Source organism: Pleurodeles waltl, chromosome 4_2, assembly GCF_031143425.1.
Source record: "Pleurodeles waltl isolate 20211129_DDA chromosome 4_2, aPleWal1.hap1.20221129, whole genome shotgun sequence".
In the NCBI taxonomy this organism is placed as follows: Eukaryota; Metazoa; Chordata; class Amphibia; order Caudata; family Salamandridae; genus Pleurodeles; species Pleurodeles waltl.
The window spans coordinates 668432076-668452817 of NC_090443.1; the positions used below are offsets into that span (position 1 = coordinate 668432076).

The 20742-nt window shown below is 42.1% G+C and overlaps 1 protein-coding gene across 2 annotated transcripts in view; it reads right to left on the minus strand.

Moving 5' to 3' along the window:
- Window positions 1-20742, minus strand: part of MIGA1 (mitoguardin 1) — a 457181-nt gene that overhangs the window by 191495 nt on the left and 244944 nt on the right. For both annotated transcript variants that reach the window (XM_069232246.1, XM_069232247.1), the window contains exon 8: window positions 7797-7897. In XM_069232246.1, the coding sequence (XP_069088347.1) occupies window positions 7797-7897 (101 nt within the window). The remainder of the gene's footprint in view (window positions 1-7796; window positions 7898-20742) is intronic.

A 20742-nucleotide genomic window follows, 5' to 3' on the forward strand; every position in this document is an offset into this window, starting at 1 on the left:
GGGCCATGGCTCCAGGTTAATGAGCAAACACTTTGCCTCTTCACCCCTACCCTATTGTGGATGAGGGTGCAAAAGCCAAGAGGCAGGCAGGAGGTGTACTGAATGTGCACCGCAAAAAGATGCACACAGCGAGTGCGACCCCGGTGTTGACGCAGATATGCTAATTAGAAATTATTAATAAATGCATACATGTTATGATTTATAAAAGTTCATAGAGAAATTAATCATAGAAAAAACTACTGTGCATGTTTTTGGAAAATGTGCCCACTGGGTATGTCAGTCACTTATACTAATTTGTACTAAAAGAACTAAAAATGCGTGAAATAATGAAAATGTGTAATGATGATGTAGTAATGTGCCATAATGAGATGTATAACCTATGTTTTGCATTATATCATAGAAACTAACTTAGCTGAAGCCGTGGTCTACTTGTCAGGCCTCATGCAGAAGTAGAATTAATAAGTGCACGCTAGTGCCTATGAACAGACCATGAACTGTGTGCTTAGCTATAATTTTTTGCAATGTACAGACGGACAGGAGATGATGAAGTCAATTTGATACAATTATGTGTGGAGTAGGCTGAATGTACTTTCCCAGGACTTGAACGATAGAGGCACTGACTGAAGAGGAACATGCAACATTTTCGATACCTGGAGAGCAGGATGAGGATGACATTGTACAGTGGACCAATCCATGAAGTGAGAAAGACGAAATACTAGAACTCATAGATATGTAGAATAAAATGTATTGGGTAACGTCACCTCTGGAGGACTGATTGACCAATTAGGAATTTGAGGGATGGACTGAAAAACTCTAATAAAAAGTCATGACAAGTGGCTAAAACTTCAGATGCAAGGGGTGAAATACTAATGCCAGAAGATGCAATTCGAGATTCTGTTATTGGGCTCATGCTCTTGAGAGCCTGGTGCGTTGCTGATCGATTGATGACCTGAGGAGGAAGACTGACGTTTTCTAAATTGTTTTCGCATGCAGTCCCACATGCTTAATGCTAATTTGGGTTAGGTAAATGATTCTTTGGGTGACTCTGACAGTGACAAATGATTGACGGACTGATTGCTGAACTCTGCTATTAATGCTGTTATATTCACCGTTGTTGGCTTATGCTGAAGCATTCGAGCATATGTTTTCTCAAATTCTGATTAGATTATGTTATTGGTGCGCATCAATGAATTAATTTTGAGTTGATTGAATAAAGTTTGATCTAACCTGATGATCTAGTATTTTAACTAATGGGGAAATAAAATTGATAAAACATATATGAGTTTTGGTTATTCATGCATTGTTGATTTATTGTCTCATGCTTAATGATTCTCTTAGTGGTTGTTGATTGATTACATTGAATAGATGTTCATCGATTACTACATAGCTGGGATACTCCATGTGATCCAAAAGGTTCATCGGCCTATACGCGTCCCCTTGTAAGTTTACTTACTAAGGACCAGGCGCGCTTGCACCTTCAAGGGGGAAACAGATCCATGGACCCGACCCCATAGATCCCACAGCAGGCAGGTGCAGTCTCTTATTGCATGTGCATGCAGGGGACTCTTTGTTCCCTCTTTAAAGTTCAGGTGGGTGCCGCCTGCAAAGAGAAAGACGGAGAGGTATATTCAAACAATCGCCCCATATTTCACTAAGGTGCTGCCCTTTGGGCAGGACGAGATTGCAGCGGTCCTAGGAGCAGAGCACTACTTGCAATAGGCACAGTGTCCCTGTTTGCACCTGGTGCTCCCATTTAAAGGTGACTCGTGGCGCAAACAGGAACAGTGAACACGTTACGTAATATGGGCCCAGATGAGCAGTTCCAACTTCAGAAGGGCATGAATTAAGGCAGTATGGTGGTTGAAGTGTAGTTTATTAGTATCGTGTATTTGTCCTTAGTTTCTGTCGCAGTATATTCCAAAGTTTGCATGCCTGAACTGAGAAGATGCTACCTCCTATCTCTGCAGGGGTAGTTCAACTCACAGCATGGAGGCGTGAGTCTTGATTTGCAGGCGACATATTTTCTACAAGTGTTCCATCAATGCTCTGAATGGATAGAGAGTTGTGCAGATACTTGCTATTCCAGAGTATCTGCTTCCCTCCGAGAATTGGCGGCATTCTGGCATTGACACGGACACATCTCTGCTGATAATCTCCATACGAAATAAATTTAAGGAGGCACTCGGAGCTTGACAGTACAGGACCATTTAAATCACTCATTACCACTGAAGGTTAGTATGACTTGAGTTTCTATCCCGAGTTCCATATTTGCTTAAATGGTACGATCCGGAGGCACTCATTTTTACTTTCCTTTAGTTAAGATCTTTCATATGTCAGAACTGGGAGCGCTTGGGAAATGGCAAAATCCTGGTATCAAAGGCGCTATGTTAAGAAAAAATAGCCCTGCCTAAACGCTACAGACTTAAAAACAGCACTACGCCACTTAAGAAAACATGCTAGCCAAATAAGGCATGGTTTCGAGAACATTTGCAATAGTCCGGTTACAGGCCTCATTTCAATTCAGATCTTCAAGGGGCAGGGAAGGAACCGCTGCTCTCCGTGAATAATGTATATCAAATGAAGGGGTTTGGCGCATCTTCACAACTCCTTCAAGTCCTGAATTTATAACCCAACAACTGGATGGGCGGGATCACGTCCCAGAATGACGACCCGCCCCCCGTTCTTTGAGATCCAACCAGTTACAAGGCAAGAAATCACTCAAAAACAGCTGAAGTACTCCTGAGAAAACACATGCCGGTCTCCACACATTCCAGGCACTGCGAGGCAGTAACGCAAACATGAAGGCGTCGCTCGGCCTGCAGAGCTCCTGCTGGGTCAGTCAGAGCTGTTATTTCAGCAACCGGCCTTTTTCAACCCCTTGAATCTACAGCTGGTGTAATATCATGCAGTGCGGGCAGCGCTTGAAAGCTGCCCCTTCTTTTGTGGGGATTGCAGCAATCGCACCGCAAGTTTGATGGGTCCCAGTGCAAGCAAGACAACCAGGCCCGCTGGCTGAGCGGGAACACGCGGCAGTAAACCGGGATCAGTGGGAGACTCAGGATGTCGGCACCGGTGCCGCTGCACCTGCTGAACAACTGATCAATACGAATCTGGAAAGCCCACAACAATATTAATTAATTGTTTGCAAGGATAAGGGGTAGAATCATAATATATTGCTTTCACTGCCTAATTTGTAATTAAACCAGAGCCAACCGCCGGCACTGCCAAATTTCATGGTTGGCCAATGGCAGGACTGTCTATTCTGTTGCCTTTCCCCCCCGAAACCTTACACCTTTCCGGCTTTGTCTCTGTGTTCTAGTCTGCCGCTTCCTCTTCTGTACTCTTTTCTGTCTTTCTTTCTTGCTCTGGAGTCAAAGTCTGATGATGATAAATAAGTCCTGGTCCCAAGCTTGAGTGCCTGTGTCCACTACCTACAACCATATGCTCAAATTAAGACGACAGACAGAAGTATGGCCAGGCCACACTTTAAAAACATTCCTGGATCCTCACAAACAGGCCTCAGCTGTTTTTTTTATGGTAGGGTACAAGAGGCGGTAAGGATTATTGAAATAAAAACGTAGGCTGGTAATAAGTAGTAACTGTAGCCAGTATCCCCACAAGGTTAGAACCTTCCCCATAAGGTTTCCAGAGCTTATGTTTACATTTGGTGGGCAAGAGAAGGGAACAGAGAAGAAATGGCCACCTCGTTTGAGTTCACAAAAGCTCACTGGGCCACATGAAGTGCATCAAAATCGATCCCACAGGACAACATTGGCCTGGGAGGCTCAGGAGGACCGCACGTTTAGTCCTTCAGATGATTGTGAGCAGATGGGGCGGGATGGTTGCTTCTAATAAATGTTGTGATCGTTTATTAATTCAATGACCATTTTCTTAGGTTTGTGGGGTGAAAAAGAACCAGGAGTTATGTTTTAAACGCTGGACTGGTCGCACTATGGTTGCCTTCTACAAATACACTCATGCCTGTTTACTGAATAGCTTCATCCAGTGGCAGCATCAGCATTTAATAGTTCTGCCAGCATATGAAGCCTTCTATTGTAACCTTCAATCCCGATAGATCCAGTGTGAATGATGTCATGGGGTCCTGTCAATCACCCCTGCAGCAAAAAACTACCATTTGTAACTGAGCAACAACTGAATGGGTTACTGTACGTGGCAGCTGGAAGGAGCCAGCTAAAATGGCAAACAATGAGCCCACATACACATGGTTTCATGGTGTCTGCATTTAGTTCTGACAGTTTTGTTTTCTTCATAAAAGAAATGAAGAAGCAAAAGCACAAGCAAAAATCTGAAGGCTCCAAACAGACCAAAATGTGTATGTATATATATATATATATATCTTCTTATATATTATTCAAATGTTGGAAAAGGCCAGCATATACAAGCAGCACATGAAGTCACATTTGCACATGTAACGGGTGCAGATAAAATCTTTATTGGAGCACAATGGAAGAAACTAGTGGCACCACTCATAGCACAATAGTTTTATAAGATGTCAGACTCTGGAATACAAGAAGGTTACACACAACTTGAGGCAAACAGAAAAGACATTTGGTGCAGTGTTTGACACAGACACAACATTTACCTAATGCACCAGTCAGGCTTAGTTTTAAATATTATAGCAGAAAAATCTATCTTGCTACTGCTTATCTCATACAAAAAAAAATTAAACGAAGGCGAAAATCATCTGTCTCGAATCTTTCAAAAAGGCTCCACTGAATCCAGTACCAACATATATGTGAAAAACGTGTTTTAATGTTTTGAAAGCTGCATCAGCATATAACGGTGAGTCATTTTTACAATCATACTTGAACAAAGAGTGATAGTTGAAAAAAGTGATCCAAGTGAGAAAAGAAACCACACCGAAAAGCAATAAAGAAAACGCTTATAGTTTTGTGATCTTTTGTGTATTTCACAAAGACAGCCTCTTATTAAGTTATAAAGTATGTTTGTCAATACATTGATTGATAATTCAAAACGGTCTTGTCTGATTAACGTGTTGATGGCGTTTCGACCCTCATGCTGGATACTAGGGTCTCATCAGGACAAAAAAATACAAGGGCCTTGTATTCAGACTTCACCAAAAGTTGTATTTTTAAATTGTGAGTTCAGAGACCTGAAACTCCATTTCTCCATCTGCTCCCCATGGGAAATTGAAAGATATTTCAAGGCAATCCCAATGTTACCCTATGGGAGAGCAAGTCCTTGCAATAGTGGAAACCAAATTTAGCAGTGTTTCACTATCAGGGCATGTAAAACACACCAGTACATGTCCTACCTTTGAAATAGACTGCACCTTGCCCAGCCCATGTGGATAGGTGCCTGACATGTAGTAAAAGGACATTTTGGCCTGGCAAGAGGGTGCACTTGCCAGGTTGGCATGGCAGTGTAAAACTGCACACGTCTCATGGCAGGACTGAGGCATGTTTTCAGGGCTCCTTGTGTGTGTGTGTGGAACAATTAGTGCTACAAGCCCACTAGTAGGATTTGATTTATACGTCCTGGGCACACCTGGTGCACTATAATAGGGATATACTAGTAAATGCAATATGCCAATCATGGACAAGCCAACCACCAATACATTTTAGACAGAGAGCATATGCACTTAAGCACTGGTGAGCAGTGATAAAGTGCCCAGAGTCCTAAGGCCAAAAAAGACAGGAAAAAAAATATGAGGAAGAAGGCAAAAAGTTTGGGGATAACCCTGCAAAAATGGCCAGTTCCAACAATACTTTATTAATGGAATATGTTATGGTACTGTTCTGTTTTACTGACAAACTCAATAAAAATAGTAGAAAATAAATATTATATATATATATATATATATATATACATACATATACACACACACACACACACACACACATATATATATATATATATATATACACAAGAGGTAGGTTGGATTACAACCCACTACGATTCTGAATTTAAAAGATCCGACCTTTTAGTGCAAAGGTCGGTTCTTAGTATTGTTTGGGGAATAACAAGTCACCCTTGATGGATGCCTACTGTATGCTTTTCGCAGTAAAATTGAGGAAAAACAGATTTTATCCCACACAGAAATTAACAGGTGTAACAGGTGCAGTAAACGTCACACAACTCAGAATTCCTACTCTTGTGCACTTCGAAGACCCTCTTATAATCTGGATCTTGGTCAGAAAAAGATTAGTAATATCAGCTGGTTCTCAGTGGAAAACCAAAGGATACTGCCGATCTTCTTTTTCTGATGTCACTATGAGGGTACTCTGAACTGGAACCCCAGTAAGCTTTGTGAGCAATTACCAGGAGCTCACATTCAGTCCATAACTATATCTAGAGCGACTCGGGGGGGCTGCATTGCAGAGGTCACAGTCAGGATTTGGACGTTACAGAAGTCCCATTACTCGGTTTCGTTTCAATTGAATCTGTTTTTGCAGATATGTAGGCTGACGGAGGTGCTGAAGATTATAGTAGCCCTAACTCTTGACAGCAGTTACATACGAGCCAAAATACAGCGACTGGTCAATCGTGAAAATGGTGTAATATTTTGAAACAGAGGCATCTGATAGTTAAGTTGCTTTATCTCCGTATTGCAAACTGTTTGTGAGACAGACTCGACTCAAAACATATGCTGAAGTTTCTCACTACGTCTACTGGTGCCAATCAAACGGGCATCATTACATATATTGTACACAATTAGGATCTTAGATTTTGCTACAGCTGATGTTGAATAAATGACAGACCACCAATCATGAACACAGGCAGTTTTGGCAATTTCTGAAACTAGAAAGTGCCCTTTGGGCAGATAGATCCATTCAAAAGTTTCGCCATTCTAATGCACAACTTTATACCACTGAACAAATAGCTTAAAAGGTCTATGGTAGCCATATTTATTTTGTGATGACCTGTTGGCAAGCCTGACACTGTTTTAAATAGGCGAGTAGCCTGGAAATTGGCTTAAGGTGAAATCTACAGTTTAAGATAATAGCAAACAAAATGCCATCTTTCAGCACCTGATGTAAAGAAGGGCCATCCTGTTCATATACATTAACTCAGCCAGTTGTTGCTAATATCTCAGATGAACTGCTGCAAGATATTCTAAGTTGGGGCACTGATTTGCAACCACTTGCCTTTCAGTTTCTGTGCCTCTTTTCTCATCGTCCCCAGTTCATCAGGCAGGCAACCCCTGGGCTCTCCTAGCCATCAAATTCCAAAAAAGCTCATGAAATTAATCAAAAGTTAACAACTACTAAGTAAGTTATCTGTTAGCTCTTGATTAATAAAGGCCATTATTACTGATCTCAGTGGTCCTCATTTTAATGATCTCTCAAGTATACAAGGTCGAGCCAGACACGTCAGGATTAAAATCTGTAATCTTCGGATTACAGAGAATTCTGCAGTCCATACATCTAGAGCAGTGAGCTACCCAAGAAGCTCGGCCACTAGCACTGTGCAAAGGGCCTCGTTGTGAATGCCCTGGTAACCACAAATGCAGGAGGCTGGATCATAAAATCAGGATTAAGAATCAGGCACAAACACGACACAGACTTCAAAGTTTTACCCCACTCTACTTTTGACAAGTAATCCAGAGAGGAGTAGCCGTACCTCACCCAGGTAAAATCAAAACCGTGCAATACTGGTAATTCCATGTACAATATTCTTGTGTCATTGTGTCAAAGGCACTCAGGTCAAGGTCCTGTCAGTTCAATTCTCCTGCTGAAATGTACTGATTAATCGCTATAAATTTCCATATTTTGATTAAAACCACATTGTACACTTTTTATCAGTGTTCCTACCTCTGCGGCCGAGACAAAGGAGTCCGTAGACGCAATACTCAATGTATCCCGCAGAAACAAACCATCTGAATTGTCCTTCACTGTAATATCTGTATCCTTATCTAAATAAGAATAAAAGAAGTATTAGCACCCTAGACAATGTTGGTAGGTGAATAAGCAAGCCGAATATAGAACTTAAATGTGATTTTTGCTTACAATACACATGCAAAAGTGTAGTAAAACAGCAAGGTCTCCCTTAATGTATATGTTGTCCGGCAGCTGCAAAATTCAGCAAACATTTGAATCTCTTAAAACAATACGAGACTGCCAGAGCAGCTACTACTGGCCCAGGAGGGATGGGATGAAAGGAGATCTCCATCCATTCATTCAATTTAAGACATTTAATAGCACAGTCTTTTATTGCATTATTCAAATTTTTCATTTACGTTTCTAATATTCAAACATACCAAACGGTATTATCTGAAAAAACAGGCGTTGTTTAATACAACTGTGACATGTTTTACTTCCTCAAAGTAATCACTCTGAAGAAACTGATACTTTTGACACATTTAAGATTTATAAACCATACTGTGAACTCGTTTCGACCTTCATTAAACTATGTCAGCTTTATAAGGTTTAGAAGCATATTAAGGAGATTATTTACATATTTCAGCTGAAGAATTCACTCAGGGATATGGAGGTAGAAATCAATGCTTGAACCTGGCATAATACTCTGCTGATTCCGTCATCTATAATTCATATACAATTAGTGTATATTTATTAGAGGTAAGGCTGAAGAGGGGGGATTGATTCATACACCATAGGCAATTACAGTCTGAACCGAATCGGAGGCCTCCATCATGCCAAGTGACATGAATTTTAGTACGGTGTTATGTTGTCTAGGGGTGAAGATACAACATCCATCATACAGGGTGTGAACTCACCCTGATTTCATGTTAGTGCAGTAGCCCAGATCTCAGCGCTCTCGTTGGTCTGTCTGGGGCACAAGTTCACAGAGTGATATCTGAAATATGGTGACCCAAGTATACAAAGGATACTAATTTCCATTTTGCAGCCTCACCTGTTTTTAAGTCCATCAAGGTGCCTTTTGAAAATAAAATGAACACTCAGGACATCCTAAACTACTTTAAATCTAGGATCCCACCCAAAATCAAAAGTGTTCCCTTGACTTCCAAGGATAAACCCACCCAGATACACTAGGTATCTGGATGAGGACTCTATAATAAAACATGCCACTTGGAATCCCAGTGTGTGAGAGTCCTTTTAACACCATAAGGTGATCACCTTTAGGCAGTATGGAGAGACAGGCTAAGCAGGGTAGGGGTTCCCCCCTGTTGTTCACAAACATTCTACCACAAATATGGCTGCTATTCCAGGGAAAGCATTGTCTTTGCCCTAATACACTTATTTCTCCTAATAAAACACATACTGTACTTGGCTACCACCAGCATATTGTACTGGATGATATAAGGATCACCAGACCATCTGTGTAAGGGCCTAATAGCCCTTTTCAAAACCTTTACTTAATTGCACTGGTTTAACATTAGCCCCCGTGGTGGGGGGGGGGAGGGGCGAGCTCCAGGGCCCCCCCTCAGCACAGAACACTGAGCAAAGTGGTAGTTGGTGGGTTTGAGGTGAGCCCCCTCCATCTACTTTGCAGGGGAGGATCCTCAAGTTTCGCTACTCCACTGCTTAATGATGCTACTTTTTAAGCAGTATGGTACAAGCATCAGCACAAAAACATTTACACCACATGATTTCAGAGTTCGTGCTTCTGGCCTTGGAAAGCATTGAAGTGCATTCTCTGTGGTGTAGTGGCTTTTGGTTCGGGTTGCCTTAACTTCAGACATTTCACATGAGCTGTTCAGAGTCTGTTTTATTTCCAGGCTTCAGAAGTGTTCAGCTACCTAATATCACCCATATCAGTTACTGCTGCTTCACTTTAAGACACAGAAACGTGGCTAGAGGCCAACTCAGCCCAAATGGTTTACTCATCACTTCATACGATTACAATTCATACCTGCTCGCTCTCATTTTAAGAGTTTTATGGTGCTTATAGTTTACACTTTTAGACAGCACCCAAACGTGCTTCAGAGCATTTACGCTTTATCTTTATAAAACGTAATAAAGTGAATTATGTGGCATTTGCTGTGCAGTAAAATCCCCCATCTAGAACTGCAACAAAGGAAACGCATGGTTAAGGTCTGTGGTGAATACAGAGGTCATGTTCCAATAAGCCGACTGCTAGGCCAAAGTTTTATTTTATAGACTATGAACACAAATATATATTTTCTTTTTCGTTTGGAATCAGAATCACAAAAATACTTTATTAAATTGACTTTCATCAAATGTGTTCCTATTCACAGAATTGTTTCCTTCGGCAGAAGAAGAAAAACATCATGCATTTCTCCTCGAGTACAAAATAAATAAGCATTGGCAAAGCCAATAGGTTTCGCCTTTGCTTTTTCTTTCTATCTAACTGGATTCTAAAATATTAGGAAAATGTTATAATAATGTTTGTTTTAAGTTTGATAAACCGTTAATGGTTTATCAAATGTAAAACAAACATTATTATAAAATGTTTTAAATATTTGTCATCCAGTTAGATAAAGAAGAATAAAGGTGAAACCTATTGGCATGAGAGCATGCAGCGTAGAAGAAAGAAAACAACGAAGAAAGAAGGCAGAAGATGGCATGCAGTAAAGAAGACTGCGAAGCAAGAAGACAGAAGAGGGCATGCAGGAAAGAAGACAGTGAAGAAAGAAGACAGATGATGCCATGCAGAAAGAAAAAAAAACATGCAATAAAAAAAGAAAAGAAGAAGACTGCAACGAAGAGAGAGAGAAGACGTCAGTGAAGAAATAAGACCTCACCAAAGAATGCACACATACAGAAAGAAGTACTTTCAGCATCGTAGCCAGAGGAAGAACGCTGGCCAGTGTCCAATGGGAAGTGACCAGAAAGAGTACTTGGTCCAGAGGCACCCCGACAGCAAGATCGGTAAAGAAGACAACAGGAAGTGACGTAAATCAGAGCAACATTGGAGTAAGCCAATGGTAAGTTCAGGTAAGTAAGGAGTTGGTTCTAAGCCCGGTTTAATTTATTTTTTTTTATTAACAAAAGATTTTGCAAGCAGTGCGCAAGAGCTCATGCCGGAAAAAACAAAAAACTTTGGGATACAAATACTTAGCATAAAGCACCCGAACTACCAGGTATGATCACACAAAACTAAAGACAACCGTTTGACAGTAACCCAGGGTTCTAAGGAGCACAGAGGCACCTAAAAAGCCACTAAATAAGACTTCTGCAAAGTGTAAGCAGTGATTTTTAATACCCATCTTGAGAGAAACACCAACTCTTCTGCACCAGGGTTAGCGGAAATAAAACTTATTTCATTATGGTGATATATATATACACATACACACACACACACACACATATATTTACATATATAAATAGATATTTATTTATTATCAGGCACCATTATTTCTGTCCACACTAAGAGGCACTCAGGACCACCCCACATAAAATGAAGCAACCTTGCCTGACCCAAGCCTCATGTATGTACACACATACATACATCTTCAGCAGCAAATTAACACTGACTGTATCGTGGGACTGTATGAAGCAGCCATCCAATACATACACACAAGATCAATTGCTATGCCCCACATATTTTTTAAGTACCTGCTGGATCCCAGAGTAAGAGTTGATCATCAGTGTATTATCCTCAGGATCAAGTAAAGCACTGATTACAAAGCAGGAGGGGCTAACATAAATAAGGCTCTCCATCCCGATGGAGGTCTCATTCCACCCTTCTTTATCCATGCAATCACATCTGAGCTCCCAAAATAAGAAGAAGCTTGTGCTCAGCTGGTGACTCACAACAGCCTTTGCATATGGTTTTGGGCTCCCCAGTAGGCATACCCACTAAAAACATGTATGTTCAGTGAATGTGGACAAATTTTTCAGAGAAAGCGTCCTAATGTATAGCATTAGTTGAATTTTATATATTCCTCCCCACTAAATCTTCACAAAAATCAATTAAATTTTATATTTTCCTCCCCACTAAACTATCACAGAAATTCTTTCAGAAGAAAGTGTACTTACTTTTAAAAGTACTTTCCAACACAGTGCGACTGGGTACAACACACTCAAAAGGTATTTATGAAGGTAGTAGAATGTATCAGCACAAAAATAAAATATACATATTGTCTGGTACCATGACATACATCCTAAATGTTTGCATTCCTTACATCCTGTGCCCTCTGTCTTTATGCAGTAATGTCTAAAACTGGCAAAATCTGGCAAATTCTATAACAAATGGCCAAAGCGACCTGCACATACAAAGGGATCACAAAATGAAGAAAACAATTTATTTGCAGGATTAGAGTAAACATGAACTCAGGCTAAATGCTTTCTTCCATGCAAAACATGGGAGATTGAGACAGCAAAGTTGGGGTCAGGTTGTGTTTCTTGAGCTGTGGATCTTGTCCACACCGAGAACAACCAAGATCTAATAAGAAAGTTGTGTAGATGATAGCACTTGACTTTCTCAGGGTAGTGAAGCAGAGCAGTCCAAGGCCCCCGCTCCTCTCAATGTGGGAGGATGTAGCTGGAAATATGGGTTTGAGCCTCAGCATCAGCGCAACATCCTGTGGTTCTGGGCAAATCACTTAATCTTCCTGTGCCCATGGACAATGGCTTGAAACCCTCACAGGTGGTAAGCCATGCTATGGAAATCTACATTTCATTTCAATACTACATATTAATTTACAAACATGTACAAGTGGGCAGATGGGAATACCTATCATGACACCTTTGGAAAGCCCTAAACCTAAAACCACAATACTCCCCACAACCCCCATCTATACAAGACACCCTATAGTGCGCCTAGTTATCAGAAGGAAGGCCTACTAGCTTTGTCAGGGTGTCAACACATTAATAAAAGGCAGAAATAAGTCATGCAAAACTAATGCAATACCATCAAAATCACTATCAATGCTACCATCTTAAAATTACATTCCTTAAGGTCTACCATGACTTGCTGGTAACCTTGCAATTGTCAAAGTATTTCAAAACATTTCAACGACCATCACTAAAACATGTAATGATAGACTGTCAATTTTGTGTTTTGGTAATAAAGCCTTTTCGGGACCTTGATCAGACCATATAACACTGCCTTGTCAGAACAACCACACTTCAGAGTCTCTGCACAAAAACAAAACTCCAGACATGCGTGAATGTAGTCTAAACATAACCCAGGGTCATTAAGTCAGCTTCATGGGAGGCTTAAGGTGCCAGGGGAACACTGGAAGGGGCACTCTGTTGCAGTAATGGATGGCTCCCCTGCAAGACGGAATAGAAGTGGTGCTGCAGTGCCTCTTTCCCTTCTTGGCACCATGTGCTAAATATGCTTGAAATGCAATATGGAGTGCGAATTTGGCCTGAGATGTGATTAACAGATTCATGTCGCAGGACACACGTTTCTTTTTTTCCTAGTGGCCTAGTTTCACATCTTTTACTTTAAGGGCAGCGGGTGCCCCTGCTCTTCCGTAAATTATCTGGGTCCTGCAAGTCCAAATCTGACCAGCCAAAACTACTTTGTGGTGGTTTGGGAACTGGCAATTCTTTATGTTGCTACTCCAAACACAGTCCCAGAGAGTGGGTGACGGCAAACAGGGGTGCTCCCGGTATCTGGCCTCCTAGGAGCTGAGTCAGAAGGAGCGCAGCAGCGCTTATTTCATCCTGAGTAACAAGGCCCTCTGAGCCTTGTTACTCAACTTGGGGCCACCTCCCTAGGAGTTGGGGAAATCAGGGGCATCTTGAATGGTTGGAGGAGTTGGGTAGTTTTGGGCTGTGTGGGCCACCAGGGACTTGGCCCTCCAAGGATCTAGATCAAACATTGCAGCAGAGTTCTATGCATCCTGTTTCCTGCCTGGAGCCCCCAGGTGATCAACTTCTCTGGGCCATTTACCTGGCTGTGTTGGGCTGATCCACAGGATTTTCATGTTTTTTGCTCTTGGAGGCCTAATCTAACCACAGGAACATTTTCCTTCTGGTCTCTAACTCCTCATTTTCTTTGTGGAGCTCATTTTCATTGCTCTTCCTTGGATGAGGGAGCGCTCAGGGCCTGCCCTTTAGCTCCTGGTGTGGGACCGGTCCTCTGTCTGAGCTCCTGATACCTTCCTTTGTCCAGGGACTTCCTTAGCAGCCCCTCCAAAGTCTGCCAGAAGACATGCCGCACTCCAAAGGCCCCATGGCTTTCCCCATCTTAAAAGTCAGCAGCTGAGTCAGTGGCTCCTTCCTAATAAAGGCCACCTATCTCCAGAACCAATCCACAGAAGATCCAGGGGAACCCTTCAGGGTCCCCTCCAACAGGTCCATCCCTCTATTATACCTTAGATGGTGTAAGGAGGCCAGTACCACTGGCCCTGAAGAAACACTCCTAGTCCCTGGGTGCCAGCTGGAATCCTTAAGTCCATCCTTGCAGTTGAGTAAAGGGGCTGCTTCTTCCAGTAGAAAATTCCTTCAATAGTATTCTCTCAGGTCCAGAAAGTTCTTAACAGTATCTACTTTGTGCAGGACTTTTTAAAAAGGTTTGGAAAGTTCTAGAAGGTAGGCCCCTCTGCCCAATCCTAAGGTGCCATATCACCACTCCACCCATGCTCTAAACTTCCTACACAGCATCAGCGACCTTCTAACATGGCTGCTTGAAGTGGTCGGTTTCCAAAGCTGCCTAATCCTTCTCTCTAAAACATCAAAAGGGAGCCCCTCCTGTGACTGGCACCAGAGGTATGGTTGACCTCCTGTCGGACTACAGGGATACAAGCTACAGGAGGCCTTTTCCTGAAGTGATCAACTAACGAGTAACAATTGAACCTGGACTCGACCCTGCTGCTGGCCTTTGCTAGAGTGAGTCTGGGCCCCTAAGTGCTGAAATCCAGGGAGCCTTAGAAGTGACCCAGAGGAGCAGCTCAAACAAAACCCTAAAAATGTTAGTCTTAGAAACTTGTTGGACTTCCAAGACCTCCCGAGCATCAGCAGAGCCTCATGACAAAGGTGTCCAATTTCAATGCAACTTCACTGCAAATAGCTTCAGGCTTGCCTGCTGGAGATTTCTGAACTTCATAAAAAAGACTAAGTCCGTAGGGAAAACATTTGACCGTGACCATCCCCTTAGGTTGTATTTGACCTGTGTCAGCCTGAAATCGTGGTACTTTTTGGTTCCATTTTCACTTACAATTTAAAAAATCATATACCAGGTTCCTCTTATTGGATTTTTGTTGTTTTGGTGTCATTTTTGATTAACATTTATTACTGTTTTGGCACTACATAAATATATTACACATTCCCCTAAGTTAAGCCTGTGTGCTCCATTCTGTGGCATAGCTACCAGGACTTGAGCTCATTTTAAATTTAGTGACTTTTGGAGTTCTCCCTGAGAGCTACTGTCCAGCCTACCTAATACAATACTTTTTCAAATATGTATGATGATGTCCCCCTTCATTAAGCAAATGCAGCCACCCAAACATGTTAAAAGTGTGTCATTTCCATTAAAGCGAAATGTAAGTTCCAAAAGCCCAAAGGAACCGAATACTGTAGAATCTGTAAATGTTATTAGTGATAATTTGTAATACACTTTAAAGGGGGGGTGATATTGAGCAGCACCAGGCACAACTCAAACATTCAAGGCCTGTAGGGGAAAAGGTCACTGTTTACTGATGATGTTTTACTCATTAGCCCTATCACATTTTGCATGTTCGCTTTCTAACATCTAGATGGGAAGAAATGTTTGTGAAGGTAGTGAGCTTGAATGCACGTCATCGGCAGATTCTAGTCTCGGAGTCTTTCTGGTTGGCTTCAGACTGGCCTACTTACCACTTACAACACAGCATCAGCTCTGCTACTTTGCTCCGGATAGCTACCTCACTGTGCAGTCCTCTGTGCCAACACTAAGCTGCCTGCACCACCTCTGCTCTCAAGCCAGTTTATCTTGGTAGACAAGTGTTCAATCACACCACTTACACAGTGACTTCCCCTTTCAAACACCTGCCACAGGTGGGGAGAAAAATCCCCCGGCCACTGTCATCTCACAATCACGAGGGAGGTGGGACCTCTGACTGAAGATTCTGCTCCAGGACTTAGCCGCACTCTACAATCATTTCTCTCCAAGGCTGACTGTCACCTTGATTCAGGTCGTCTCAGACCCATGCCCAGTATTGCCGGTCTTGTCTGGTCTGAAGAAAGAGTAATGTCAGAGCACCAGGAATGGTGACCGCCCTACTGCATGGCTGCTTCCACCACATTGCTGCATTTAAAAAAAAGTACTAGAGTGGTACAGTTTAGTGGTAGACAAACTGAGCCTAACCACATCGACTGACAGAAAAGTTTCACAAAACCCATCCAGTTCAATAACATAAGTTATACAGTCTGTTCCATTTCGGTATATTGATTAGATAAGCTACCATACAGGGAGTGCAGAATTATTAGGCAAGTTGTATTTTTGAGGATTATTTTTATTATTGAACAACAACCATGTACTCAATGAACCCAAAAAACTCATTAATATCAAAGCTGAATATTTTTGGAAGTAGTTTTTAGTTTGTTTTTAGTTTTAGCTATGTTAGGGGGATATCTGTGTGTGCAGGTGACTATTACTGTGCATAATTATTAGGCAACTTAACAAAAAACAAATATATACCCATTTCAATTATTTATTATTACCAGTGAAACCAATATAACATCTCAACATTCACAAATATACATTTCTGACATTCAAAAACAAAACAAAAACAAATCAGTGACCAATATAGCCACCTTTCTTTGCAAGGACACTCAAAAGCCTGCCATCCATGGATTCTGTCAGTGTTTTGATCTGTTCACCATCAACATTGCGTGCAGCAGCAACCACAGCCTCCCAGACACTGTTCAGAGAGGTGTACTGTTTTCCCTCCTTGTAAATCTCACATTTGATGATGGACCACAGGTTCTCAATGGGGTTCAGATCAGGTGAACAAGGAGGCCATGTCATTAGATTTCCTTCTTTTATACCCTTTCTTGCCAGCCACGCTGTGGAGTACTTGGGCGCGTGTGATGGAGCATTGTCCTGCATGAAAATCATGTTTTTCTTGAAGGATGCAGACTTCTTCCTGTACCACTGCTTGAAGAAGGTGTCTTCCAGGAACTGGCAGTAGGACTGGGAGTTGAGCTTGACTCCATCCTCAACCCGAAAAGGCCCCACAAGCTCATCTTTGATGATACCAGCCCAAACCAGTACTCCACCTCCACCTTGCTGGCATCTGAGTCGGACTGGAGCTCTCTGCCCTTTACCAATCCAGCCACGGGCCCATCCATCTGGCCCATCAAGACTCACTCTCATTTCATCAGTCCATAAAACCTTAGAAAAATCAGTCTTGAGATATTTCTTGGCCCAGTCTTGACGTTTCAGCTTGTGTGTCTTGTTCAGTGGTGGTCGTCTTTCAGCCTTTCTTACCTTGGCCATGTCTCTGAGTATTGCACACCTTGTGCTTTTGGGCACTCCAGTGATGTTGCAGCTCTGAAATATGGCCAAACTGGTGGCAAGTGGCATCGTGGCAGCTGCACGCTTGACTTTTCTCAGTTCATGGGCAGTTATTTTGCGCCTTGGTTTTTCCACACGCTTCTTGCGACCCTGTTGACTATTTTGAATGAAACGCTTGATTGTTCGATGATCACGCTTCAGAAGCTTTGCAATTTTAAGAGTGCTGCATCCCTCTGCAAGATATCTCACTATTTTTGACTTTTCTGAGCCTGTCAAGTCCTTCTTTTGACCCATTTTGCCAAAGGAAAGGAAGTTGCCTAATAATTATGCACACCTGATATAGGGTGTTGATGTCATTAGACCACACCCCTTCTCATTACAGAGATGCACATCACCTAATATGCTTAATTGGTAGTAGGCTTTCGAGCCTATACAGCTTGGAGTAAGACAACATGCATAAAGAGGATGATGTGGTCAAAATACTCATTTGCCTAATAATTCTGCACTCCCTGTATATTTGGTTGTAACTAAATGTTTAGGTAAATTCATTTTGCTGGTACAATTTTTAAGCCTCAATATGTACTAAAAACAAACGTGTCCTGCAGCATACAAACATTTTTAAAAATGAGGTTGCCTATACGCTTATATTTTTTTCATAATTGTGTGGTCCTGCACACACAGCAATTTAAAAGGAAACGGCACTTTTCAGAAAATGCTTAAATAAGGAATGGAACGTGCCTTTTTGCATAAAATACTTCAACCGCCCTCTAAACTGTTTCAAGTTGACTCTGCGTGACCCAATCGAAATGTTTACTAACCCCACTGCTTCAACTATACCTTGCTGAACCACTTCATGGCACAAAACAATGCACACCATGAAATAAGGGGCTTTTGTGAACAAGAACAGTGCCGGATTAAACCCTGTGGAAGCCCCTGCGCAGTCGACATTTCACCACCCCCCCGCAAATTATCTCCTAATACATTTTTAATTTTACCAACCAACAATTTTAATAAACCAATTTTATTACACAAAACTAAACATTGCACCTAAGTAGTTTACATCGATTTTTTTTTTTTTTTTTTTTTTACAAACTGACAGACGATCAGCTTTTAAGAGACAAACTATTACATGAACATTAAGTTGGTAAAGGGTACATTACCTTAATACATTATTTTCTCTGTAGAGCCCTTAAGTTAATGTTTTCGTTACTTTGAGTTGATTCGCTTTTTTCTATAATTTGGAAACAATTTAAGAAAGCTTGATTGTAATTTTCTGTCAAGATCAAAAAAAATATTATTTTGATCTGTTGTCACTGGACACCTAAAAGGAGTGGGGCCCATAGGCCAGTGCCTCCTTTGCCTTTTTGGTATCCGGCACTGAACAAGATCTTTATAATTAGTACTGTATCAAGCAGTCAAAAATATCCCCAAAACTCAAAACCTCAATCCAATTCAAACAATTCTGTTTCTGGATTTCCGCAAATTGGCCTAAATGAGGAAATGGAAATAGTTTAGGAAAACATTAAAAGTGTATAGGAATTACATCACTAGATTATTCAAGACCCAGCATCCAGCTGAGCAGTTTTGTTCTGCATCCCATATAAACAGAAAGGCCTAGGCACCTATTTTCCTGCCAGCACACACAAATGCTGTATGTACTCTGAAGAACTTGCACTGAGGTCCAGAGGCCTTAAACCAATCCAGGATAACAAACACTGAACAGGAAAACTTCTACTGGAACTTTTGTCTGTGATCAGGAGGACCATATTCATATGCATCTAATTTACAGGTAAACCTGAGGTACAACATACCAACAAAAGGCCATAAAACTAACCATGCTAATGTGTGTTGCATGCTTCCAGAAGTTACTGATGTAGAAAAGGCCTTAGCAGCAGCGGTGGCCGCTGCATATGTCAAGGGGTGCCACCCATCTCCCGCCGCCATCTCCTGTGGCCTTGCTCCTATTGTGGTGTCCCAGCATTCGCTGGACACCAGCACAGTCTGCCCAGCAATCCTGGTGCTGCTTACAAGCTAAACATAGCATGTAAGCAGCGTCAGAATTGGTCTGAGCGGCAGTCACTGTCGCTCAGACACAAGCACTGCCACTCAGACACAAGCCTGGGGTCTGTGCTGTTCCTCCAGCCCAGCTGTGTATACAGCCGGGTTGGAGAAACCTAAGTGCCCATTTGTGTTTGGCTGGCCTCAGACGGCCGGCCAAATACACATGCGCACTTAGAGTACTCTCCCCTTTTCCCCTCCACCTCCCGTGGCCCAGCCCCGCCCCTCCTGGAACACAGTGCTGGCTGAGCCAGCAGATGAAAGATGATGAAAAATAAAACAATAGCAAGCTATTGTTTTATTTTTCATCCGCTGGCTCAGCCCGGGGGTGACACCCCTCCCCCACTGCGGAGAAGCCGCCCCTGATCAAATATCCTTTTAGAAAATAACCAGTCTTGGCCTGCATCCACCGATATCCACAATTCACTAGAGACATGATAGCAAAGAACTAGCACCACTCTGTCCTTGAAGTCAAAGTGCACTTTACACCAAGTATTGACTGACAGTAGGCGTGAATATAAATCTTCCTTTATGAAGTGTCCCCTTTGTAACTAGATTCCACCTGGGTAGTGATACACATGGACACCATAGATCCCGAGATAAGCATGCTCTACTGCAGTGATACTCAAAGTACGGCCCGGGGGCCACATGCGGCCCTCCTGACCTTTACACGTGGCCCCCTGGTCAGCAGTAGCATTGTACTGTTATTTTCTCAACTCAGCACAAACATTAAAAAAATGTTAAATAAACAGGCTAACTTTTATTTAAAGGCGAATTCTGCAATTCACCCACTAGATGTATATGCTTCACTTACCCTACATCCACCTTACAGGCAAATGCCCCCCGCCCAACTGCCACCGCTGGCATCAATGCAGCACTCGGTCACATCACGGGCCAAACGTTTTGGCCCCAGGGAAAAATGTTCTGAGTACCCATGCTCTACTGTTACACAGACTATGCTATGTCACCATGGCAGAAATAAGGGCAAAAAGAAATATTGGTAAAGGAATGCATCCTTTAGAAACCACTTTGTTGCCTGTCTGAGGATTAGATGAGAACATGGATCCATGAATGTTGCAAGTTGAAGCTGGCTATTAGAAGAGGGTGGGCCCATACCATAGGATAGGTTGTGCATAAAGATGAATAAGTGCACCCAATTACCATGAAACTAGGAAATCAGAACTCATAAAAGGGAGACCAGCTTTAACTTTTTATTAAAAAGGTTGGTACTTCTTTCAAATGAAGGAATGAACACCAGCTTCATATGCGACTCTATTAACACAGATTCTGCAGGCAGAGCAGGTAGTGCTGTTATGTAACCAAACAAATTATCTGAAACTTATGGCCCACCCTACGTGTGATGTG